Consider the following 23,651-nt stretch of genomic DNA (forward strand, 5'->3'; position numbering starts at 1 on the left):
AGAAGACAGGGGACACACAAATCATACTAACAGGTCACTACTTGTAGGTCTCTCGATGCTTTATTAGCCATAACTCCTAACATCACAGAGGCAATTCTACCCACCGAGGCTGAGCCACCGGCCTGGACACACCAACCTGACAGAGCTAGACTGGGAAGCTGAGTCTACTTAGCTCCTGAGCTGGACTATGGATGTCCTTGCTCTTTGCTGCCTTAGGAAGGACACCCTCCCTTGCTTCTACCCCCAAGTATCCTTGCAACATAGAGCATGGCCAATCACAGAGCCATAGGAAATAGTGCAAGCATCTGGGGTTCTGCAAGGCACCATCCACTTCCCTCCAAGTAGCATTCCAGGAAGAAGCATCAGCCAGGCACTTTGGCAGGCTGGGGCCCTGGCCAGACATCCACAGGGAAGTCACGCTGTGGCTCAGACCTCTGGATATGCAGGAACCGAGGCCTAAGGAGACAGGGACAAGGGGCCAGTTACTGCCTGCACCCTGGGGAATGAGAAGGGAATGGGAACAGCACATCACCCACAGCTGGAGTTGTGCAAGCCCTCAGTAGAAGGATGAGCAAGAGTGTGGGGGACTAAGGGGAAGCAAAATCTCACCTCCCACAGAAGTCCTTGCGTATAGCCGCGAGACTGAGGGACAGGTCAGTCCGGCCCTGGAGCCAGTTGCCAACAAGTTCTGGGTGTCTTGGGTCCACTTCTAAGAAGATGCTTCTATTTAAGAAAGAACTGGGTCAGCTCAGTGAGGCAGGGCTGGACCTACACTCCTGGGTGGCCTGGGCTGGAAGGGGCAGGAGCAGAATGACGGCCAGGCAGGCCCAGCACATACTGACAGAGGAGAAGACTGCTGAGGACAGACCCAGGAGACCCGCCCCATCCATACCCAGAGTCCTTCAAGAGCCGAGATGCCAGGGTCAGGATGTGGATAATGACGTCCATGCCCTCCTCTCCACCATCCAAGGCTACTGGATCTTCATAGCTGAAGGATAAACAGTGGAAAGTGAGAACCTGACACAGGGGATGGGCTTGTGGAAGAGCAGAGCAGGGTCTCCGTGAGGGGGCCTCATGGAACCTACACTCTGGGACACGTCAAAAGTCTGAGGACCCAGAGGGTCCTACTCCATTACCTCCTACAGGCAGTGCCCCACTAGGCAATTCCATTGACTTGCAGCTCCCAGAACAAGAGCCTCTTCATAAAGAGGCCATTCTATTCTTGGCCTGGGGAGGCCTGGAGCTGGCCCTGACCACTCCTAAGGGCCCAGAAAGGACGCACCAAAACTCTAACCCATTCTCCCTTTGTCTCACCTAGGGGCTCACTCCTGGTTCTCAGCTGGTTTGAGAGCGGGATGTCTCAGTGTAAAGCCTGAGTAGGGTATCAGTCCCAGCTTTCCTAAGCACCCACATGACCTTGAACAACACACCTTCCCTCTCTGGGTCTTCCATAAAATGATGCACTATCTGAGTACCTTTGAAATATTTGACTGCACGGCTGATACTGTGGAGTTGGGACCGAGGCCTCCCCATGGCCCTGCAAGGCTTTGCCAGTCTCTTTTCAGAGGCAGGAAACCGAGACTCAGAGAGGCTCAGGGGTCATCTAGTGGTCTTAAGTGGGAAGGCAGAAGCTGAACCAAAGAGGTCCATGAGCTCTAGAGTGAGCCTCTGTCAACACCACCACCCCTTCCAGCACCTCCCCACCACCACACTACCCACCTCCGGATCTCAGGGGCCAGCTGCTCCATGTCCTGGTGGAAGACGTAAGGAGGGTTGCTGACAACCAGGTCCACAGAGCCCCAAGGCAGAAGGTGTGCCCAACTCCCCTCTGGGGTAAAAAAGAAGACAAAGCAGAGCTGGGAGGTAAAGAGTGGTAGATCTACCCACCACCAAATCCTTTGAGCAGTCTCTCCCCTGAGCCATGGTGTGAGTGTCCCTGGGTCTGCTACGCCAGCCTTGCAGATTATTGCCTGGCTGGGAGTGTATATGCTTGAATGTCCTTACTCTTTCTTCTTTCTGCCAGAAACCTCCTCAATAAGCAAGACTCAACTCAAGTGCCACCTTCAAGAAGTCCTTCCTGATCACTTGAGAAAAGCAAGAGCCTCTGTCCTCTGCAATCACACTGGCTTTGTCATACTCTGCCTCAGCCAACATGAAGTATGAACTTTGTGTTGAGCATATTGAGGACATACCTGACCTCAGTCAGTCAGTTCCTTGTGGCTCTGTTTACAGGGCTCACCCTATGGCTACTACAGATGTACCACATTCCAAGAAGGAGGTAAATGAGGCTCAAGGATCCCACAGGTTTTAGACAGAGCCAGAACCCTGAGGATAGCCTGTAAAGGCTATGGCTGAATTGTGCTATGCCTGGGCCAGCAGGCACAAGGGGGTCACTCAAGTATTTGGGTCCTAAAGGTTCTCTCTTGAACTTCTTTTCCTCTCTAGCCAAAAAACAAGCCCATTACACTCTTACGTTATGGGGGAATAAGAAGGTAAGAAAGACCTTGTGGTTGGTCCCCTCATAGGTTAGGTGAGCCTAGAGGCAAGAGAGACTTGCCAGTCTTCAGTGAGGATTGGCCTGAGATACCCTTTATGTGTCTGTGCATGTGTGAATGAATTTGGGGACACCCTTCTCCCCAACCCTGCAGACTGCTTCATCCACCCAGCAGCACATGCGGCAGGATTCCCACTCCAGGGAAGAGGGGGAAGGTACCTAAGGTGACATCAAGGGGGATGATCCGAATCCTGTCCTGCAACCACAGCCTGGAGAGACGGGAAGATTAGCATGAGCACTAGGGGCAGACCCCTATTCTCCACCACAAGGACTAGGAGAGTAAACCCTTCTTGAGCTGACAAGTATCTGGTGCCCACCACCCATTCATAATCCTGGGGGACCCGTACCAGGCTGCCCCCCACTGAGTTCTCCTCTTGGAAGAATAAATCAGATGTCAGTGAGTTTATACCTGTAAAGGGGTTGGGGTCAGGTCCCAAAACTCCCTCCACCCTGACCCTCTGGTCCCCCCCCAGCCTGTCTACCTCTGAGCGTTCTCACGGGTCAGGCAGATGGCAGCTTCTTCTTTATCCACAGCGATGACTCGGCTCTGTCCACAAACAAATGAAGAATATTTGGGAAACAAGGTTCTGAGAGGCCAGACTAGAAATCAGAACCCTCCTCTAATCCCCTACAAGAAGAGGAGGGAAAGACCCAACAGCTTTCCCCTCTTTGACCAAGGTCTGGCCAGCAGAAGGGGATGGAAGTTAGAGGTTATGATCATGGTGGGCTGGGGATAGCCCACTACCTGCTCACTTCCCTGCAAGTGCTTGTAGCAGACATGGTGGAGAAAGGATAAATCAGAGGGACAGTGAGTGCTAGTCAGTCGACCCAGAGAGGGATGCTGAGGGGGCTCACCTGGGGGAGCTTGCTCAGCAGGCTGAGGGAGATGGCCCCAGATCCACAGCCTACCTCCAGGATAAGGGGACCACCTTGGGCTCCCACCTCACAGGACCCCTGTGTCACCTCTTCCAGCACCCATTCAACCAGCTCCTGCAAGGCAGAGGAGTCTGCATCAGACTTGGTGCCAACCTGGCCCCTGGGGTTCTTGGCACAGAAGCCCAATCATAGTTAGCCCTTGTGTGAATAGCAGATAGGGGAGTTGCTAAAGCCAGACTGAACCTCACATCAGCTGGGGCCATTAGCAGGTCACTTTCCCTCTCTGTGCCTCAGTTTCCCCATCTGTAAACTTGAGCACAGTTGAGGGTAACCTATCTTACTGGGATTTAATGGGGTTTAGACAGTACCACACTTGTGAGGCACTGATACACAAAGGGTAAGTGTTTGGTAAGCCCAGCTAAGCCCTTTACAGATATCCTCTTGTTTTGTGCTCACAGCAATGCTAAGAACCATACCTGGTCATTCCCTCTGTGTTTAGCTCTCTTTCCAGAGCTTTCCCTGTATTAATCTGTTGGGTCCTTACAAGTGGCCTATAAGGAAACTGAGGCCCATGGGTCAAGGTCCTCCCTGGAAACTGGCCTGCAATTCCTGATGGCCAAGAATCAAGGGCCAATGTATCCTCAGCTGCCCCAGAGAGCTGAAATTAGGAGGTCCCCAAGGAGACTCCTAAGGGCTGAAGGGACAGGGAATTTCCTCCATAGGAAGGGGAAAGGAAAATTGTCCTGCCTGAATACCCTATCTAAAGGGTACTGGGACATATACAGGGCATAGGGTGAGTGAGCAGAGAGGTTCCTGGTTATATGTTCACACCTTGGTGGCAGGGGAACACTTTCACACTGTCACTGTGGAACAACAGGGATGAGTCTCAACTGCCCATCTGTCACTTGCAGGGACTGTGCAGGGAAGCAGAGAATGAAGGTGAGTTGTAGGGCTGCTGCTTTCCAAAGGCCAAAGTGTTTCTAAACAGCAGTGGAGTGGGGGGGGCCTGTGCAGCCAGGCAGGGTGCAGGGAAAAGGCAGTGTGGTTCCTTCTCAAAACCTTTGGACGAGAGCTGGTGATTCCCTTCCCCTCCCTGCCCAGACTTGGGACTTAAGGGACTCTTGGCTCAGAATGCAAGGGAGAGGTCAGCATGTGGGGGCTTTCCTCATCTGAAGAAAGGCCTACACTCTCCAGAAAGACTTCCTCAAGACCCTGCCAGGTTCTCTACCACGACTTTCCTGACCATGAGTTGAAGGTCTAGAAGAGGGTTTGCTTCTCCCAACAGATTGAAGGCTCCATGATGGCAAGCCCAGGATCTAAGTGAACATGGTGTGTCCCAACTGGTAAGGTTTGGCCCATACAAGGGCCAAAACTAAGGCTTTTTCTCAAGTGCTGAGCAAGTTCTCAGTGGCCAGGTTCCTCCAAATCCCAGTCCCCCAGGCTCCTGTGGAGCAGAGGGGTCCAGATCACTCAGATCCATTCTCCACGTAAGTTCCTCAGTGTTGAGTCCTGAAAAGCATTTCATCCTTCTGGGCCCCCCAACCCCTCATCTTTTCCCAGGGTAACAAGTCCAAGGCAGGCAGGACTTGGCCAGCAGATTTAACCCTTCCTGTTCAAGCCCCTTCAGCACCAAACAAGCTACTGCCTACAAGTGAGGGAGTTGCTTCAGCCAGAGAGCACTTCCCTTTGCTAGTTGACTGGTTCCCACCAGCCCTGTACCAGATACTACTGGAGATTACTGGGGTAGTGGCAGCAAGTGGGCCCACAGTTAGGACTGGCACAGAGTAAGCTGTGGCCAACAACCTGTGGTCTCAGTGGTGAGGCCACATGCTGAGCGACTGGTGGGATAGCCAAGACTTGTCAGGAGGTATGAATTTCTCTTGGTTTCCTCACCGCAGACAGACCTACCCTGGTTGGAGAATGACCCCTCAGCCAGCCACACTGGCCAGTCACCTCACAGAGACATCCCCAACCTCAGTGACACACAACACATAAGTGAATGGCAACCCTAGGCAGGGTGTGAAGGTGAAAGACTAGGTCCTGATACCCCCAGTGCCTCCTAGCCTCCTCCTTACATTACTAGAGGATCACCTTTGTTGTGGAATGACCTGGGGGTAGAGGCAGAGGCCATCCCTAAGTCTAGAAACTCTCTTCTTCCCGCAGTGCAGTGTCCCTAACCCTGAATCTGTGGCTCTGTGGGGAGGCTGGAAGAAAGCTGGTCACAGTTCCAGGCACATCCTCCAGATGAACAGGGAAATAATCTAAGAATACCATGGGGTGGGAGCAGAGGGAAGGAGGCAGGGATCAGGCAGCTCTTGGTTCTGTGCAGTTACTGCCTCAACAGGACTCCACACTCTCTCAAGAGGTTGGCCCAAGGCCTCAGCAGTACCTGAGCACCAGGAGCCCCTTCCATTAGGGCAGCTCCAGGAAGGCATTTTCTCCTTCAAGGCAATCACCAAGGCCCTGAGCCTCCCACAGTCCAGAGCCTCACCTCACCAGACTGGGTGGGAGCGGCTCAACTCTCGGCCTCGGGTTTTCCACTGTACGCAGTGCCAGGCAGGAGACTCAGCCACCTTCCCACGCCCAGGGAAAACCCAACTCGTCGGGCCACATGCCACCTACAGCATGTAGATTTCTGTCCCCATTATCAGAAGCATCCTTTAATGATGGAGAGAACACAGGCACATGACCCCTCCCTTGCACCCATTCTCCCTACTCTGCCACAGGCCACGTCCTCTCAAGTTCTTGGTAAGGCACCCCCTGATGTGGCTTTACATTGGGGTGAACCTGGAAAGTTCTCAGAAATGTCTGTACAGTGAGGCAAGAACACAGCCTCCTAACCACAGCCTCCTCCCTCCCTCTACCCAGTACAGAGCTGCGCTCCTGGCCCAGACCCACCCAGGAGAGGGGGGCCTACATGGGAACCGGAAGACCACACCTAACAGTCTGAACATGGCTGGTGCTAAGTCAGCTCTGAGGGGGGACTCAAAGGTCATCACGGTAGCTTTTTTCCCATGTCCTTCCCATGTCACACACTTAGGGGAGCCATTGGGTGGGTTCCCAAAATCATGTAGATGGCAGGCCATATCCTGTTCTGGGCCTGTGCATCCCATTTCAGCTCATCCAATCCCAGATGGGATAGCACCATGTGAGGTGTGGGGCCCTGACCCAGAGACAGGAAGCCCCAGTGCTGTCCCTCTGCTCCCTACCTGGGCAGTCCTGTGACTTAAGCAAAATCTCGGATTCCCTACTGTCCCTGTCCTAATGGTGAACAATAAGGCGAGGACCTGGTCTCCCAACTGGATGATGTGGGATCAGAGGGTTTTTTGGTTGAAGGACAGGGGCTTGGAAAATGAGGAGGGGCTTTGGGTTCCTGGTTGGGGCCTAATCTTTCCCAGGCAAGTTTGTGTGCCTGGACATCATTCTAGAAACACCTTTTCTCAGAACCTGGAGCCCTCTGGCTTGCACAGTGGCCCCCACTCAGCCAACCCCATCTGCTTCCTTATTCTTTTAGCTCTGCTATCTACAAGGTCAGCAGGAAGTCCAAGAAGAGTCAGAGAAAGTATCTCTCCTAGGATCAGGGTACTACCAACCATTCCCCAGTCCTAGTAATTTGAGGGACACAGGCAGTTACTTGACCAGATACCGGATCTAAGAGAACCATCAACTCACAGATTCCCTGGTCTGGAGGCCCAACCCTTTTTTCATCTAGGCCCAGAGGGGACAGTGACCTTCCAGAGGTCACAGAGGTGTACTGGGCCTCTGAGTATTCAGCTGGAGTCCTCTGCACTTTTGCGCTTGCCTCCTGAGAAGGAGGAGGGCATTGTTTCCTGTGAGTTGGTTAGCCATGGCCTACAGGATAGCTCTTAGGAAAATAGGAACAGGATGAGCAGATGGTAGGCAGCACCAGCTGCCATACCCTGAGCCACTATCAACCCTCAGGGTTGGGAGAGTAGCTTGGAATGTGAGAATAGTCAAGGAAGACAGCAAGAGACCTCTGCCTTCTTGACCCCACCTACCTAGCTGGCCAGGAGACAAGAGTATGGAAGGGCACTGTCTCTGAGAGCAGTCATGGAGCCCCAGCGGCCCCTGGAGGAAGTCTAGAGTAAGACATGTGCCTGAACACCCCCCCCACCCCCCCCACCCCCCCCACCCCCCCCCGACTCCCTGCCTCTAGCTGGCCTTGTGCTGGTGGCACATACCTACCTCTGTTTCTGGGCGAGGGATGAACACTGGGGGCACCATCTTCAGACTGAGGCCCTGAAAGTCCCACTCCCCAAGGACGTACTGCACAGGCATCCTGCAGAGGGAACAGCTGGGTGATGACAGAGCCAGCGACTGACAGGACCGTGGCTTCGTTGAAGAATATCACTTATAGGCACAAGTGTCAGGTAGGGTCATGTCTCCTGCCTCCCTGGGGCCAAGGCCTGCCTGCCTTCCCTTCTTCCTATCCTGACCCCATGCCTCCCATCACTCCCTCATCCCAACACCTCCCTAGTCCATGGACAATGCCCCCTCCCTTCACCAACCATGAACTTGGTGGGAAGCTGGATCCTCACTCCCCACACAGAGCCTTCAGGTTTAGTCCACGAGTGCTCACCTTTGCAATCGGCGGTTACTCAGCTCTTGGATGTGCTGAAGCTGCCAAGGGGTCAAGGGCTGGGTCCGAAGTTCTGGCTTTAGGCTCTGAAACTGCCCCACAGAGAATGTGAGTGGCTCTCCTCACCCAGATTTCTTTTGTGGGCAGTGCCTATGAATCTAACACTGGCCACTTTGGTTATCCTTGGTGCTTGGTATACACTGTAACAGTTTGTTGGAAGAGTAAGTATCATCCCAAGACATTCCTTTTTTTTTTAATGTTTCTAGAATATTTTTACAATTTTTTTCATTTTTTTTAATTTACATATATTTTACATCATTGTTCATTTTTTAAAAAAATATTTATTTATACAAGAACTGGGGTACAGGTCAGAGGTGCGGGAGGGTGAGAGGATTCACCAGAGACAGTGGAGAACAGAACAGGCAGATGGACCAAAGATACTGCTGAGGGGAGCAGCAGGTGAGACAGGATAGGTGTGCCGCGCCATGTGGGCATCTCCCTGGCTAGAATTGAACCGGCGCTGCAGAGGCTGCGGACAGCTTCACAGCTCGGTGCTCAACCCGCTGCACCACCAGGGAGGCCCCATTGTTCATTTTTAAACAATGTTTGCTTCCCCTCCTCAGGTGTAGTCCCCATAGAATTTCCTTCAACAATTCACCAATGCACCATCACCACAGTCCCCTGTGCTCCTCCTTACCTCCCTCCAATCCAAGACATTCCTTTAGAAAAATTCCATCACTCTCAGCTCAGTACTCTCAGTGGGGCAGAAGTCTAGATGTCTCCCTGCCAGGTTTCTCCCTTCCCCCATCTCCTGACCCTCTTGATAACACTGCACTTAACTGTTTTAGCTCCAAGGACATGAGCCACGATGTATTCACTGGATTCCTGGGCCTCAGGGATGCCCCTCTTCTCAAAGACTGCTGTCCAGTGGCTGACAAGCTCCATGGCATTTGACAACCCAGCCAGAGGCAGATGGGGTAGCCATGAGCTGAAGGCCCAGCCCTGGGTGCTTCCCCTTCTCCCTGGGCCAGACAGGAGGACCCGTAACATTTGGCCCCAGAGCTCCTTGTTTCAAGAGGTGGCTCCCCTGAGTACTCCCAGGTCTCCAAGTTCTCCTTGTATCAGCTGCTGAGGATGGTCACTGGCCCCAGCCAGGTGGAGATGGAGAGGTCAGATGTAACTGGCACGCTGAAAGAGGACGAGAAGACCAGTTGAGCCTTGTAAGGCCTACCCACCTCTGCTCAGTCACTATCTGAGAGAGGGCATGCTCTTGCTCTGCCACCTCCTTCATTTACCTATTTGACCCTCATTCACCTATATGATTTTTCTTATCTTGGCTAGTTATGTTTTTGTTATGCTTTTAGCTGAACTGGACTACATCCATAGCTCAGTAACTGATGGTAGATCAGGGTCCAGGCTTTGAGGTTGTACAGATCTGTTTGAACCAGTGTGTGTAAACTTGAGAAAGTCATTATTTCTGAGTTTCTGTTTCCTTGTCCATAAAATGGAGAAGAAAACACCCACTCCAAGAAAACACTCACTCCAAGGTGAGCAGAATATTTATCTATGAATGTCAAAGGCCTGGGAGACAGCTGAACACACAGTGTTGCAGAAATAAATTCTAGCCTTTTACCTAGGCAGAAGAACAAGCGGTACTTCAGGAATGGTGAGGTCGGGAGAAGCTTTATTACTCATGCATGAGGTCTCAGAACTGGGTAGTCCCGTGAAGTCTGAGCACCAGTCTGGGGACAAAGGGTCTCTTTCATACACAAGCATCTTACATTGATAACATTGGTTAGTTAGCATACAAATTCATGACACAGGGAAAGGGGAAGGATGCAGATCCTTGAGGATGGCCTGAGAGATAAATCAGCCTAGCAGGCTGCCAGACCTTGTTTAGATATGCTTATTAGGGAGGCAAACTTGTTATTTACTTTACATTTCCAGGTCTGTGACTCTTTAACAGGGAAAGATTTCCTTTTCTTAGCAGTTCCCTTTCAACAGGAGGGACTCAATGTTACATGTTCTTAACTAGCATTACATGGGAAGGAATCTATCTTTGCCCTGGACATTTGCTTTCAACATTTTGAGGGTACTGTCAGTGATTTGTATGCTGAAACGCCACACCCCCACCCCTTAACCTAACTCATTACAAATATCTTGCATATTACTGCCAGCCAAAAAACTGACAATATTTTGTTAATTTTATATTGAAGTTATTACAAACAAGTTTAGCTAAATGTTTAAAATCGGTGGTCCCCTTTCCTTCCACACAGACCAACGTCCAAACTAGCATTTATTAAGCAATTGTTGGGTGCCACATTTCAGAGACAAGCAGCGTTGGAGGGACTTGCGCAAAGTCATTAGCTAGAAACTGTTTCAGGAAGGACACAAACCCAGGTCCTTCGGATTCCCAAGGAGGCTCTATCCACCTGAGCGCTACCCCAGGAGCCCGAGCCTGAGGTCAGGAGTGCGGTCGCCTCTCGGTTTCTCAAGGCATCGCTAATGACCCAGGCGAGGTGGCCTCTCCCACGTCTGTTTTCCCAGCTATACAACGGGAGACAGGGGTATCTCAAGGGTGTTGCTGGGGAGGTAACCCATTCCCGCTCCCCATCTCTAATGCATACCTGCCTGAGAGGCTGCCCTAAATGGCCGATGGCCAGGAGAAAATGCCAGGTCTAGGCTCCCGGACGTGCGGGAACCACCTCGCGAGCCCCGCTTCCGGGGTGGGCGCAACTGAAAAAGGGCCCGGGCGGATCCCGTGGCGCAGCTCCAGGGTTCCTAGGAAGGCTCCTAAGGCCTATGGGGGTAAACTCAACGCCGTGCCCCCCGGGACTCAGCCTGTTATAGGACAGGGAGAGGGGTAGCCCAAGCCCCGCAAACCTGCCTATTCTAAATGGGTTCTGCCATCCGCCGCATCAACACAAAACATAGGAGACTTTAATGGGAAGGAACTTTAATAAAACTAGGAAACAATACAGGTAAGGCAAAGAGTCTAGTTTCTAAATGAAGCACCCAAAGTGACCCGTCCCCTCGTGGGTAAAAGTCCATCCATATGGGATTGGCCCAGAACAAGGCCCCAAAGCCTGCCACAAGTCTAAAGCATCTTCCTGTGGGGACCCACAGAAAAGGGTCACAAACAACCGGACAAGCCCGGAAGGAAAAGAGCAAAATCAACATCAAGATAAAAGCTGCCATTGTCACCTCCCCATGGGTCTCACCCACATCTGTGTCACCCAGTCCACGACCCAAAGACAAGCGCAGTTTCTTCACGTGTCTCTAGGCTCCATGTGCCTCCTCCAGGTCTCCTTCTGGCTCCATCCTGCTTCCTTCCTCAGTCTCTTCTGCAGCTTCTCCTCTTCCTGCTCAGCTCCACCCTCCCTTGGGTGGGGCAGGGAACCTCCCCCTTTCCTGGGGACCACCCTGTTACAATCCCCCCTTTTAATTTTTATTCCACCATATCTATGGTGGCACAGATCTCCCTGTTACAAGCCCACTGCAGTGAAGTGCGTGGGTGTATGTGTGGTTGCCCCTGGAGGTCCGAACTGGCCAGTTTTCCAGAAGATCTAGGCAGGGACATGGCGCCAACCACATCCCTCCCGGGGCTGCTCCAAGATGGTGTCTCAGCACCCGGCCAGTCGGCGTGCGGCCCGCGCAAGCCCGGCCGCGTCAGCAGCAGGCGCCGGCTCCGAGACTGGGGCGCGGAGTCCCGCGGCGCGATCTGGTTTAGCCTCGCGCGGGTGGGTCTGCGTGGGGGCGGGTCCCAGGTTGAAGGTGGTACCAAATTGGGGGGCAAATCCCAGCGTCGGGCGGGCACCTAGCGGAGGGAATAGTCGGAGCCGGGCAAGCGGCAGGCGGGCGGGGCAGAAGGCGACAGGACCCTAAGGAAGCCCTTGAATGTCTCCCAGGCGTTTTAGGGTTTGGAGCAGGAAGCGCAAACCCCGACGCTGGGGACCTGAGTTCGAATTCTACCTCTGTCGCCAACTCCGCGATGCTTTGTTCACTTACCCGGCTCTCCGTGAGTTGCAATTGCTCCTTCTCCAAAATTCACGACATTGACCTCACCGCAACCAGAATCGATTGTTAACTAGGTCGCCGTTAAATAAACTACTATGTAAACACGCAGTTTCCCGGCTCCGTATCACCGGGATCTGTGCTTGTAACAAGCTACTCCGGGGATTCCCTTAAACTCCTTTGAAAACCTGCGGATTCAAAGGTACCTGCGGTGCCTCCCCCGGGATGCTCGCGCCCTGCCTGAACACACCTGTGTGTCCCCGTCTCCGGGTGCCCGGGAGCACTGCCGTAATATCATCCCGCTCCCGACTGCTCGGGACTGAAGATGCTGGGCGAGGTGTAGTTTGTCGACAGCCCTCACACCCGAGCCTCTCTGGCAGGAAGCCGACACTCAAGGAGGGGAAACATCGTTCCTTAGGTCGCTGAGGCAGTGGAGGGTCGAGCCAGGGTTCAACGCAGACCCAAGGACTCCTAGTCTAGTGCTCTCACCAAGTCTCCTCTGTCCGCCTGCGTTTTGGGAGCGCGAATCCGACTAGGCGGAGGTGGAGCTAGGGCTGGCCAGGGGCCCGAGTTCTTCTCTGGAAAGGGCCTGACCACCCACAGCCCCCGCCTGACTTTGGCCTGGGTCGCCGAGGGGAGAGAAGGGGTGGTCTCGGAGAGCTTGGACCCGGTACTCAGCCCCTGACGGGGGCGGAGCCAGATCCGAACGACAGGCAAGCAGACCAATGCTGGGTGGGCTCCGGGCTTCACAGCCAATCCGAGGTCAGGGGCGCGGAGCCCGCAGGGAGGCGAGGAGCCGAAGCGTCGGGGACCCGCGAGGTTGGTCGCCTCGGCCCCACCCCCGCGGCGGGTCCTGACCCCTCTAGTCCTGGCTCAAACTGGAGAAGCCAGCGCTGGCGGCTGCGGGCGGTGAACGACAGCCGGCCCTGGCCGCGGCTCGGAGCCTTTACACGGAAGGCGGCCCTCGGGTCGGACCCGCCGCCCACTACCCCCCGCTTGGGGGTTTCCCCTTTCCCTGACCTCCTGCTGGTCGTCATCACCCCTAGCCTCTCCGACTGAGCTCTGCGCCCCAGAGAGGATTAAGTAAGTGCTGAGGTCGCTGCTTCTGTGCAAGAAAGGAGCATTCACTGAGTCTTGGAGGCCGGGATGGGGATTGGGGCGGGAGGACCGAGGAGCCTGGTGGAGTGGAGAACGGTATGCGGAATCTCGGAAGTCGTGGTTGACCCCTTGCGCCCCAGTTGCTTTCTTTCTCTTGACCTTTGGATCCTGAAGCAGTCCCAGAAAATGATGAGCAGGGCCTTTTCTCTCCTTTGGACAGTGGAGTAAACAGAACCCCAAGAGTTAAGGGTCTGGCCCAAGGTCACACTTGGGATCAGTGTCAGAGCCAAGAAAGAACCTGGGACTCCCAGATTAGCTGAAGGGAAAGGGCAGAGAGGGATGAATCTCTCTCACCTCAAGTGTCTCTGCCAGCCTTACCCCTTCCTAAGGGACGGATATAGATGTGAGCATACCTCACCCACACCTATGCACCTGCTCAGGGAGACACCCCCACACACACACGCCCATGAGCTAGTGCAGAAAGGCATGTGTGGAGTCACAAACTGTGTATCTCTCCTCTCCTTTGGGCTGCCCTTCTGCAGTTTGGCAGGGACCCGGTCTCACCCTATTTTACCCAGGATCCACTAGCTTGGGAAGACCTAGGCCACCTGTGGGACTGGACATTCTCCCACCCTCTACTCCCAAGGAAGGAGGAAAAAGGATGAGAACCATCTAGCCAGCCCCCCTCATCAGAATAGGAGCTCAATTCCTGCCTCTGAAGATATATCTCCCTGACTTTTCTCCTTGTCCCTGGCAGTCCTGGATCCCTTATGGGGGGCTCAGTGACCCCCAAGAGCCTGCAGAGAAACTGCTAGAGGACCTCTCTTCTTCCTGCCTTCTAGTTTCTCCATACTTGTGCCCATCCCCACTCCAAGCACAGCCTAGATCACATGACTGGCTGAATCTGGACACTTCTGTGACTCTCCCTTTCCCAACTGGGTTAGCCAAGGCGGAAAGATCTAACATTTGTGGGGTACTAACTGTGGAGGGGGGGGGTCTAGGGATCAGCAATTTCTGACATTCCAGTGACCCTATATCCTGTAATGGAGATGTTCATAATATCCCCACTTAGACTCAGGAAAATATGGACCCAGAGATGTGGGGTGACTTGCCAGGGTCATCCAGTTAAGTGGCTGAGTTGGAATTCAAAGACAGACTAGTTTGGCTTTTGAGCAAGTGCTTACCCCAGGAAAGGAAAGGAAAGAGCTGCAGTATTTTTTTCTCTAAGCAGGAGGTGGGGGATGCATGGGGCAGGGAGTGAGGAGGTGGGAAATGTGGGGTCTTGGGGGTAGAAAGGGGGTATTATGCAGAGGACAGACTATTTCTTTCAAACCTTCCATTACCTTTCACATCTCCCAAGCTTGATCACAACTATCACCTTAACCACAAAGAGGAGGCAGGGCTTCATTGTCATGTTCCTAAGCCCACAGGGGTACCACAGATACATAAAATACATGTCGTCATGTCCTCTGAACTTGCCCTTTACCCTCCAACTTTAATTTTATTTTATTTATTGTCCAATACCTCAGAACTTAGAGGAAACACATCTGACCACTAAACCCTTGTCCCCAGCCTCATGTTTTTTCATTCTTTCCTTTCCAGCACCCCTATCCAAGGAGGTAGCTACCTGCATGGGCAGGGGCCACTGACTGGGACACTCCTGATGCAGAAGTGAGTGGCAGGCTGACTGACCACAGGCAGTCTCTCAGCCAGGGTCTTCTCAACGTCAGTATGAGCTCCAAGATCCAATCTGCTAGGGACTGGTTCAGCAGCCAACCACCCACATCTCAGCCTGACCTGGAGCCTGCCACAGATGTGCCAGCCTCTGAGACCACCACCCTCAGCCCAGAAACCACCAGCTTTAATGACACCAGAATCCCTGATGTGGCTGGTGGCACAGCTGGAGTGGGCACAATGCTTCTGTCCTTTGGGATCATCACAGTGATTGGCCTGGCTGTGGCCATGGTGAGAGCTGGGGCAGGCTAGAGCTGCCCCTGATGCCCTTATTTGGGGGAGAGTGGTCAGTGTTTGAGTTTTAGAGAACCTAATTAGAAGATTATTGTCTGTTAATGATAGTGCAATGCTCCCCTTCACCAGGAATCTGTTCATTGGAGTCCAGAGAAGCTGCCATTGATTGAAAGACCCAGAGAAGTTTCTGAGGAATGCATGGCATTTTGAGGTGGGCTGTGAAGCCACATAGGAGTTGGGATGGAGGGTGTTCCCAGTACAGGTTTGGAGGCAGGCAGGAAGCTCTGTGAGCAGCAAGCAGGAATGTAAGACAAGTAAGTTTGGGGGTGGGGCAAGAGAAGTAGAGGGCAGAAGGTGAAATAGATCCTGGGCTGCGGAGTCTGGGTGAGATGAGTCTCTGAGCATGGCAGGCTACTGACACTGTTCATTCATTCATTTACTTGGCAATTATTTCTTGGGCACCTGTCCTGCACCAAGCCTTTGGGACCGCAGTGACTGGGGACATATGGTCCTGTCCCAGGTTCTTATAGGAAATGGAGAAAGATAAAACCAAGGACACCAAGGAAATTCCATAGAGATTGGGTTGGGAAATTAGGCCTTTTAGGGCTTGGGGAACTTTTAGGCTGCATGGTCAGGGACAACTGAGGAGGCAGTATTAGAGCTGAGACTTCAAGGTAGAGGCCTTGTGTCATGAGAGGGTGGCGTTGGGCATCAGGATACAAGGGTGCAGCTGCCCTTTGCAGGCTCTGATGACTGACCTGAGACTCAGAACATGTTGCTCTAACAAATAGGGCTGTGGATGGTCCATCCAAGGCCTGGCTAGAGCTTTTGTTAAATCAGGATCGCCATATGGGCCCTGCAGGCTCAGGATCACAGCCAGGGAACAACTGCTGCTCGGCAAGCAAGGCCAGGATGTAGTACACAGGGTGGGGTTGGAGCCTGCATGGTCTCCTGGGGCGGGGACAGGACAGAATGCCACTTTCCCCTTGGCACCCATGCAGCAGGTAAGCAGACTGCGATATCCTAACCTTAGGGGCAAAGCAGGGCCTAGAATCTGCCTCGTAATTCTCAGTGAAAAATTTTTGTCCCAGGATCATGGGAAGACTCCCTTGCTCTTCATTCTCGAGGAACATTTGGTGGCCAGGTAGAGAGGTTATGGGGCAAAGGCAGTGCAGGGCATTAAACAGTTCCTGGGTCCTAGGGGAGAGGTCCAGACAGAACTCTATCCTGAGTACTGCTTCCTCTCCCCTCATGCCAACCCTGAGCCAGGCATGCTTAGTTCAGGAAGAGCAAATATACTCAGTTGTGTGCCTCTCCCAGGAGAAGCAGTGAGGGAGGTCTTCCTGGAAGAGGTGGGGCTGCAACTGGATAGTGAGGGATGGGAAAGGTTGGAAAGGAAGGTATGTATAGGTGGGGGTGTCGATGGTTGAAGTGGAGGGAACAGCAGGGGCAAGGTATGGAGATTGGATAAAGGTTTTGGACTCACTGGAAGATCCTTCTGCATCATAGGGTCACAGGGCAGGGAGGAAAGTTTGGGGTGGGAATGACAGGCAAGAATGTACAGGGTGCTGGTGCTGGAGCCAGTGATTCAGGATGGAAGGTGCTGAGCTGAAATACCCTGAAGCTCCCAGGAGAACAAGGGGCACTACCCCACATGTGACTTCCCAGAGAGGGTGGGGGGACTAGGCACCTCAGTTTCCCTCCAGGTCTTTGGAGTAAGCAGCTTCAAGCTGTGAATGGGCCACAAAGAGTGTGAGAGCCACAGGGGCGTGGGACAGAGTCTAGGGATGTGGCCTTCCCCCAGGCAGAAGTGTTCATGCTCCTTAGGGGAGAGTGAGATGGTGGCAGAGGTCCCTGGATCCCTGCCTGGGTGATCACCCCAGTCTTGACCCCTTCCTCCCTTGACTCAGAGACTCATATCCGGATGTGCTGTTCCAGCACAGAACACTTGGCTCATGGGTGTTTTCTCAGGCTGCCTGGAACGTCTCTTCAAGTCTGTAGGATGGGGGTTAGGATCCAGGGTGCTTCCTAGGTTCTGTCAGCATCAGGGTTCTGGAGTTTGTCTGGGCTGTTATCCAGGGGCTTGGGCTCTCCCCCCAGGCCCTGTCCACCAAGGGTCATCAGTCTCTCATGACCCAGTCAGTGCCTAGGGCCACTGCCCTGCAGTCTGGCCCTTGTTTTTCTTGCCCATACATGGCTTTGGGCCTTTGGAGAGTGAGAGAAAGGGGTATGCTGAAGTCTTCCCTACTCCTGTAGTCCTGAGGAATCCCAGTGGCCAGTGACTGGAGCCACAGTCATTATTGGCAGAGGTCGGTCCCAACAGCCCCCAGGCCAGTCTGATTAGGTGGTCTTCCCAGGCCAGGCTCCTGGAGGGCAGGCCTGCTCTCTGCTCTGAGTCCAGACACTGTCAGCAGCTGATAAGCATCAAAGGGAGGTACGGAGGTGATTGCATGCATCCCTGGGGTGTGGTCCATGTGGACATGGAGTCCCACAGTTTTCCGGTTCGTTAGCCTAGCATATCCCGCATCCTGAAGAACTACTGGGTTAATCAGGGCCTCCTTTCCTGGCCATCTGACACTGCTTCTTCTCTTGCAGGTTTTTTACATCAGGAAGAAGAAGAGGTAACTCCCAGCTGCCACCTGACACTCCAGTCCAGGAAGTGCTGGGCTGGACTCCAGAGAATGTGGGTGGGAAAGAAGAGTCCCCCGAACATCAGAGTCCATCACTCTGGTCAGGGAATCAGGGCCTCTTTTGCCTACTTGGGGTTAGGAGTGACCATCTCTGTCAGATCGTGCTGAGCTACTTGCCCTGCTACCCCAAGTTACCTGCCACTGGCTCCTCTCCCTCTGCCCAGTGCCCACAGAGGCTATGGATCATACAAGGCCCTAACCTAGACAGGCCCCACAGAGCCCATGGGCAGCAATTATGTGGCCTATGGCCCTAACTGATCCTAGAAGTGGGTAATTACCCCTCCCAGGCCACCCTTCTGCAGGGTAGAGCTGGTACTGTAGGTACAAAAATGTCATTCATTTAATCCCAGGGGAAATCTTAGGACCTTAAACAGGGTTGTCTGTTAAGGCTCATCTGGTCAGCCGGCAGGGCCTGGAGGGCTGAAGGGTGGGGAGGGACTTGCCCTGCTCCCAGCAACCTCTGCACCCCCCACCCTCCCCAGGCTAGAGAAACTCCGCCACCAGCTCATGCCCATGTATAACTTCGACCCTACGGAGGAACAAGATGAACTGGAGCAGGAGCTGCTGGAGCATGGGCGGGATGCTGCCTCTGTGAAGGCTGCCGCCTCTGTGCAGGCCATGCCGGGCAAGGTAAGCACGTAGGGCAGGGTAAGCACAGGCCAGGCTCCTCCCATCCCAAGCCTGCAGTCTGTTCATGACTCTTCCACCCCCACCCTCCTTTCTCAGGCAGTTTTCCAGCACCTGCCATGTGGTCTGGTGGCGCTCTTGGGTACATGGGCTTGTTTGAAACTGGTATAATTGCTCTGTGGCCACCCACAGACTCAGTGTGCAAGGTTGGGCTGCACAGCCCTGGGGCTGAGAGTCAGTGATCTTGGAAGCCCCACTGACTTCTCAGATCTCCAATTTGCAAATGAAAATCCTAATTCTTGCCTTGCATGTCTCCGGCCCCACCCTCCTGGATGGAAAAGCAGGAGAGGACTGATGGGAGAGATTGTTAGGAACTGAGACTCTGGGTCCTCTGCTCCCCGAGCATCCATGGTCCTGAGTGGATTGTGGCTGGGGTCAAGCTCAGGGGTGGTGGTACCTCTGACTAGACTGGTGGGCTCCTGGTAACCAACAGACCCCAGGCATATGGAGACCCCAGCCATTCTCACCTCCTATGTCCAAAGGCACCTGTGTCATTATCCTGCCAGTCACCAGGCTACCTGGACCACTTGCCATCAGACCCAAAAATCTCCAAGGGCTAGAGGACCATGAAGAGGCCTGGCCTCCCCCCGCCCCATGAAATCCCTCTGTATCCCTCCTTGCCTTGACCATGCAGGTTGCTGGAGGGTCTGTCCTGCCAGAGGAAGAATTGGGAAACTGAACTCAGGAAAAGCTCAGGATGGGAGTCTGGAGACCCCTTGGTTTTGCCACCAGTGAGTCACCTGGCTCAGGACACATTCCCCATGTTGGGATATTCAGAAAAGCGGGCTCAGAACCACCCAGCCTATGGCACTGTAGACCATTTGACAGTTGTTTCCTTTGACCTCCCTTTGCCAGCCACTGTGCTGGGACTAGAGGGCAGAGTTGAACCCACTCTGCTGGGAGAGGGTGGTATATAGTTAATCCAACCCCTGGGCCCACAGGATAAGTACCTGGCAAACTGGGGATGGTTGTAAGAAGGAGCTACTTGAGCCTACTTCTAGGCAAAGTGTGCAGGATGGCATTCCAGCTCAGGCAAAAAGCATAGCTGGTGCCAAGAGCAAGCAGGCAGTGAGGTGGAGGTGGCAGCCAGAGTGCATGGTCTTGGGGCGGGTCGCTCACACCCCCACCTGTCTCTCTGCAGACCACTCTCCAAGCTCAGGGCCCGCTACAGAGACCCAGCCGGCTGGTGTTCACTGATGTGGCCAATGCCATCCACGCATGAGTGGCCTGGGACAGTCCTGGCCCGCTGACAAAGACTCCGCCATAGTGCCCACAGAGCTGCCCACTCTGTGACGTTAAGACCTACTCTCAGGACCTGCCCTGCAGAAGACCCAGCGGCTCTGAGGACTCACCTACTGACTCTGAGGCTAGGCTGGGCATCTGGCCACTGATGTCCCCTGATCTGAGGGCCCCGGCACAGAAGGCATCCTTCATGCCATGAAGGTTGAGAGCACTATTCCCTTCCTCGTTTCCTGCTGGGACCCCACACATCAGGGTCTGTTTCTCTGAAGTGGAAGAAATAGGGGGAGACGTGCTATGGAAGGTAGAGGGGTTCTCCTCTGTCAGAGAGAGACCTGTCTTTGGAACTGAGGGAGCCTCCTCTTGGGTAGAGAGAAGCAACCACCCAGATCTCTGGGATGGGATGGGGGTGGCTGCCCAAGAGAGGCCCAGGGATAGAGATGACACTTCCCAGTAGGTAAGGACATCAGGAGGAAGGTTGCCCATACCCAAGATCAGTCCACATTACAGAGATTGCGTGGGTCTCCCCTGGCATCTGTTGGCTGGGCCCAAGCCAGGATGGGAGCTGACAGGAAGGAAGCATGAGAGCAGGTCACAGAATACCCGGCCTGCTAAAGGCCTCATGCACGTGCACACAGTGGGGCAGGATGGACACCCCTCCAAGTTGCCTGACCTTGTGTGTCTAGAGAAGCATCGTACTGGGCTACCTTCTCTGTCTTCTAGCTCAGGGGCTGAAGGGAGAGGGACGTGTCCACTGCAGCTTTTCACTGGGCTCTGCACTTGATCTTAGCCAAAAGGCCGAGAAGCGATTTCACTGGGCTCTGAAAGGCAGGTAACCACTTCCAAAGACATTCCCCTGTCTTGCTGTATAGTGGGATCTGGGGAGACATTGGGAGAGAGGCCATCTATCTGAGGGCAGCGGCTACAGGCTGCTGGCGAGTGGAGGGAGTTCTGACAACCTGAGGCTAGCCCCTTAGGAACAGACCTAGGAAACCAGTGTTTCCTCATGGCATAGCCCACCCCTTCCTTGTCTTCTCATCCACAGTCCTTGGCAATTTGCTAATCTGGGGCATCGGAAAAGGCATTCAACCAAGCCAGACCCCAAGAGCTGGGCATCTTTTCCCCACTGGGTATGCATGCACACAGGAGCATGCACAGAAGCATGCCACCCCACCCCTGTGCCCAGCCTTGCACCATTACTGCCCTTGCTGGTTGGGGGGCCAGGGAGCCGCATGTACAAATCTTCTGTTGGACAAATACCACGTGTCAGGATGTGAGGGCCTCAGAAGCCTGTGTGGGGAAGGTTCTGGACTTATTTCCTTCTCTGGATGCTATAAATACCTTAGCAATTGAGCTGACTGGAGGGCTGTGGGTAATTTAGGATGCACAGAAGCTGTAATTTAACTCACAGCATCTCCAAGTGAACACATTAAAGATGTAATTAAGATGTTTACATGAAAAGAGCGTGAGCCTGTGACATTCAGGGTGTGAAAGCCCAGGAGGGCCAGGATGGGTGAAGGGCTGGGGGTAGTTGCTTGGATCCCAGCTATGAGATGCAGCCCAGCCTGGTTTTCCTTGATTTGCCCGGTGGCACAGCTCCAGTCCTGAGTTCAAGGCTGCTCTGGGGTCTTGTGTGTCAACTGCAAAGTGGGCTCACAATACCTGACATCTCCTTGGGTGGAATGGCCATGCAAACAGGACCTTGCAGGTCCAGGGAAGGGACAACCCCAAGGCCGCAAAACACACATACTCTGAATGTCTCTATGTTTGTAGCCACATCTAATGAAAATGAGGCAGGAGTCAGCATAGGCCTGGGGTTTGCTCATGAGAGCCAACTCCCCCATCCTGTTCAGCTGCACCCCTCAACAGGCCTTGGTGTGGAGGGCCTTGGATCAGGATATCTGAGGGGACCCAGAAGCTGTTGGTCTGACATCCCCACCCTGCTGGTCTCTGAGGGCTCAGGACAGGGGGCCACCAGAGGTGGTCCCAGAGGATACGCTTAAAAGGCCAGAGATGCTGAGAGACACGACAAGAAGTGAGCATCAGGCACAGGGAGAGGAGGGAGAAAGGAGAGCATGGAGAGCCCGTGGGTGGGGCAGTGAGATGAGCCCAGGAGACCATTCTACCTGGGCCTGGGGTCGCCCCAGCACCTCTCTCCCCTCCTCCTCAGAACTCCTCGGCAGCAGTTTCCACTGTGAAGGGTGCTTCAAGGTGGGTTTTTAGCTTGGTATGGCCTGGCCCCAGGGCCCACAGTCTACGTGATCCAGGCCAAGCTTGACATTAAACCTCTGACAGCAGCATTGCCTGCACCTACTAGGGTGGCCCAATGTGTTCCAAGTCCCCACATTGCTAATTTCTGGCTTCCTTTTAGCCTGGCAGGGGGCTGGGGACGTCCCTAGCCCCCTGTGCCTAGGCATCTCAAGGGAAAGGGCCATAGAGCCAGCACAGCTTTCCAAGACCAGGCCTAAAACCCAGTGTAGGGTCAGAAATACCACAGTGCGGGTTTTCTAATCCCATGCAGACCGGGTAAAGGAGGAGTCAGAGTCCTCAGTGGCTTTTGCAGATTTTTTATTTAGATCAGCAGGTACGCAGCAGGCAGGGGTGCTGGGGGGCTGGGAGGCTGGCAATCCTCCCAGCCCCCAGCAAATCCTCTATCTGGGCTCTCTGGCGTTCTCTCTGCTCTCGGCTTCTCTGCTTCTCTTTCGGCTTCTATTCGTTCTCGGCTTCTTGGCTTCTGCTGGCGTCCCTGTGACGCCAACCTTAAAAGTCCAGTCTTAGCCCAGGTGAATCCCATCTACCTCTGCCCACACCCTACTCCAGGTGCCCGCCATCAGGCATGCATTCAGGACCACAAGGATCCATCATCTATCCTGATGGCGGGAGGGCAGAAAAGCCTGACATTTTTCCTTACCCTACACCAGCCTCTGAGGCTCCTTGACAACCTGGACCCCACACTCCACACATGTGCGGTGCTGAATAGGGACACCCTTGGCCCTGCCTGCAGCCCTCTGTTCTGATATATGGTTGCTGGGTCATGGCCAAGGCTCCACAGGTCCCCATCAAGGACACCCAGTCTCCCCATCGCTCACAGCTAATCCAGATCCTGCCCTTCAGGACAGCAACATGAAAGACTGTGCTGCCTGCTGGGGCTTCTCCAAGGTGTCTGTAAGGGCAGAACTGGACACAGTGCAGGTTTTCTGATCCCATGCAGACTGGGTAAAGGAGGAGTCAGGGTCCTCAGTGGTTTTTTGCAGGTCTTTTATTGGGATTTAGCGGGTACATGGCAGGCAGGAGTGCTGGGGGGCTGGGAGGCTGGCAGTCCTCCCAGCCCCCAGCAAATCTTCACTCTCTCTGGGCTCTCTGGCATTCTCGGCTTCTTTCTCGGCTTCTCTTTCGGCTTCTGCTTTGGCTTCTCCTGGCGTCCCCGTGACGCCGCCCTTAAAAGCACAGTCTTAGCCCAGGTGTACCCACTCCATGTGCCCGCCATCAGGCATGCATTCAGGATCACAGGGTTCCCTCATCTATCCTGATGGCGGGAGGGCAGAAAAGCCTGATATTTTTCCTTACCCTACAGTGTCCCTGTAACATGCAGACTGAGGCCCAGCCAGCCACCTCAGCTCTCCTATGCCCTGCTGTCCTTGAGGTCTGGCCCAGGAGGATGTAGAGAGGGAACAGCGGATGTCCCAAGCTTGGGACTGATGTGTGAGCCTCCTGTCCTCTGGCCACTGGTCAAACAAGAGCTGACCAAGAGCTGACCAAAGTGACAATGGCCATCTGACCTTAGCATGCTTCTGTTAGAGGCCTAGTGGCCTGAGTTAAGTGGGGTAGTCAACTCTATTTCCTAGGGGTTCAGTGAGAAACAGAGGGGCTTGGGGCAATAAAATAACAATGATAGCAATAACAGTGATGTGTGATTTATGGAGCT

The 23,651-nt window shown here is 53.9% G+C and overlaps 2 protein-coding genes across 3 annotated transcripts; one reads left to right on the forward strand and one right to left on the reverse strand.

Annotated features, from left to right (window-relative positions):
* Positions 1-362: 362 nt before the first annotated feature.
* HEMK1 (HemK methyltransferase 1, mitochondrial release factors N(5)-glutamine) lies at positions 363-9,080 on the reverse strand (the record flags this gene model as incomplete). The annotated part of the gene is made up of 10 exons (XM_084247685.1): positions 363-456; positions 610-723; positions 893-988; positions 1,720-1,828; positions 2,714-2,763; positions 3,037-3,101; positions 3,410-3,544; positions 7,637-7,730; positions 8,031-8,122; positions 8,871-9,080. The coding sequence occupies 10 exons, from the start codon at positions 9,078-9,080 to the stop codon at positions 363-365; spliced, it is 1,059 nt and encodes a 352-aa protein (XP_084103811.1).
* A 5,745-nt stretch (positions 9,081-14,825) lies between these two features.
* On the forward strand, positions 14,826-19,709 carry LOC311180495 (uncharacterized protein C3orf18; the record flags this gene model as incomplete). Of its 2 annotated transcripts, none has more annotated exons than XM_084248380.1 (4): positions 14,826-15,107; positions 17,706-17,731; positions 18,283-18,430; positions 19,629-19,709. In XM_084248380.1, exons 1-4 carry the CDS (start codon positions 14,874-14,876, stop codon positions 19,707-19,709), a joined length of 489 nt encoding a protein of 162 aa, XP_084104506.1. In that variant the 5' UTR covers positions 14,826-14,873. The 2 variants fall into 2 exon arrangements, with proteins under 2 accessions (XP_084104506.1, XP_084104505.1); XM_084248379.1 differs by having other exon boundaries at positions 14,843-15,047.
* Between the last annotated feature and the right edge of the window lie 3,942 nt (positions 19,710-23,651).

The sequence above is a fragment of the Talpa europaea genome (assembly GCF_964194135.1).
Source record: "Talpa europaea genome assembly, chromosome: 11".
Taxonomy (NCBI): domain Eukaryota; kingdom Metazoa; phylum Chordata; class Mammalia; order Eulipotyphla; family Talpidae; genus Talpa; species Talpa europaea.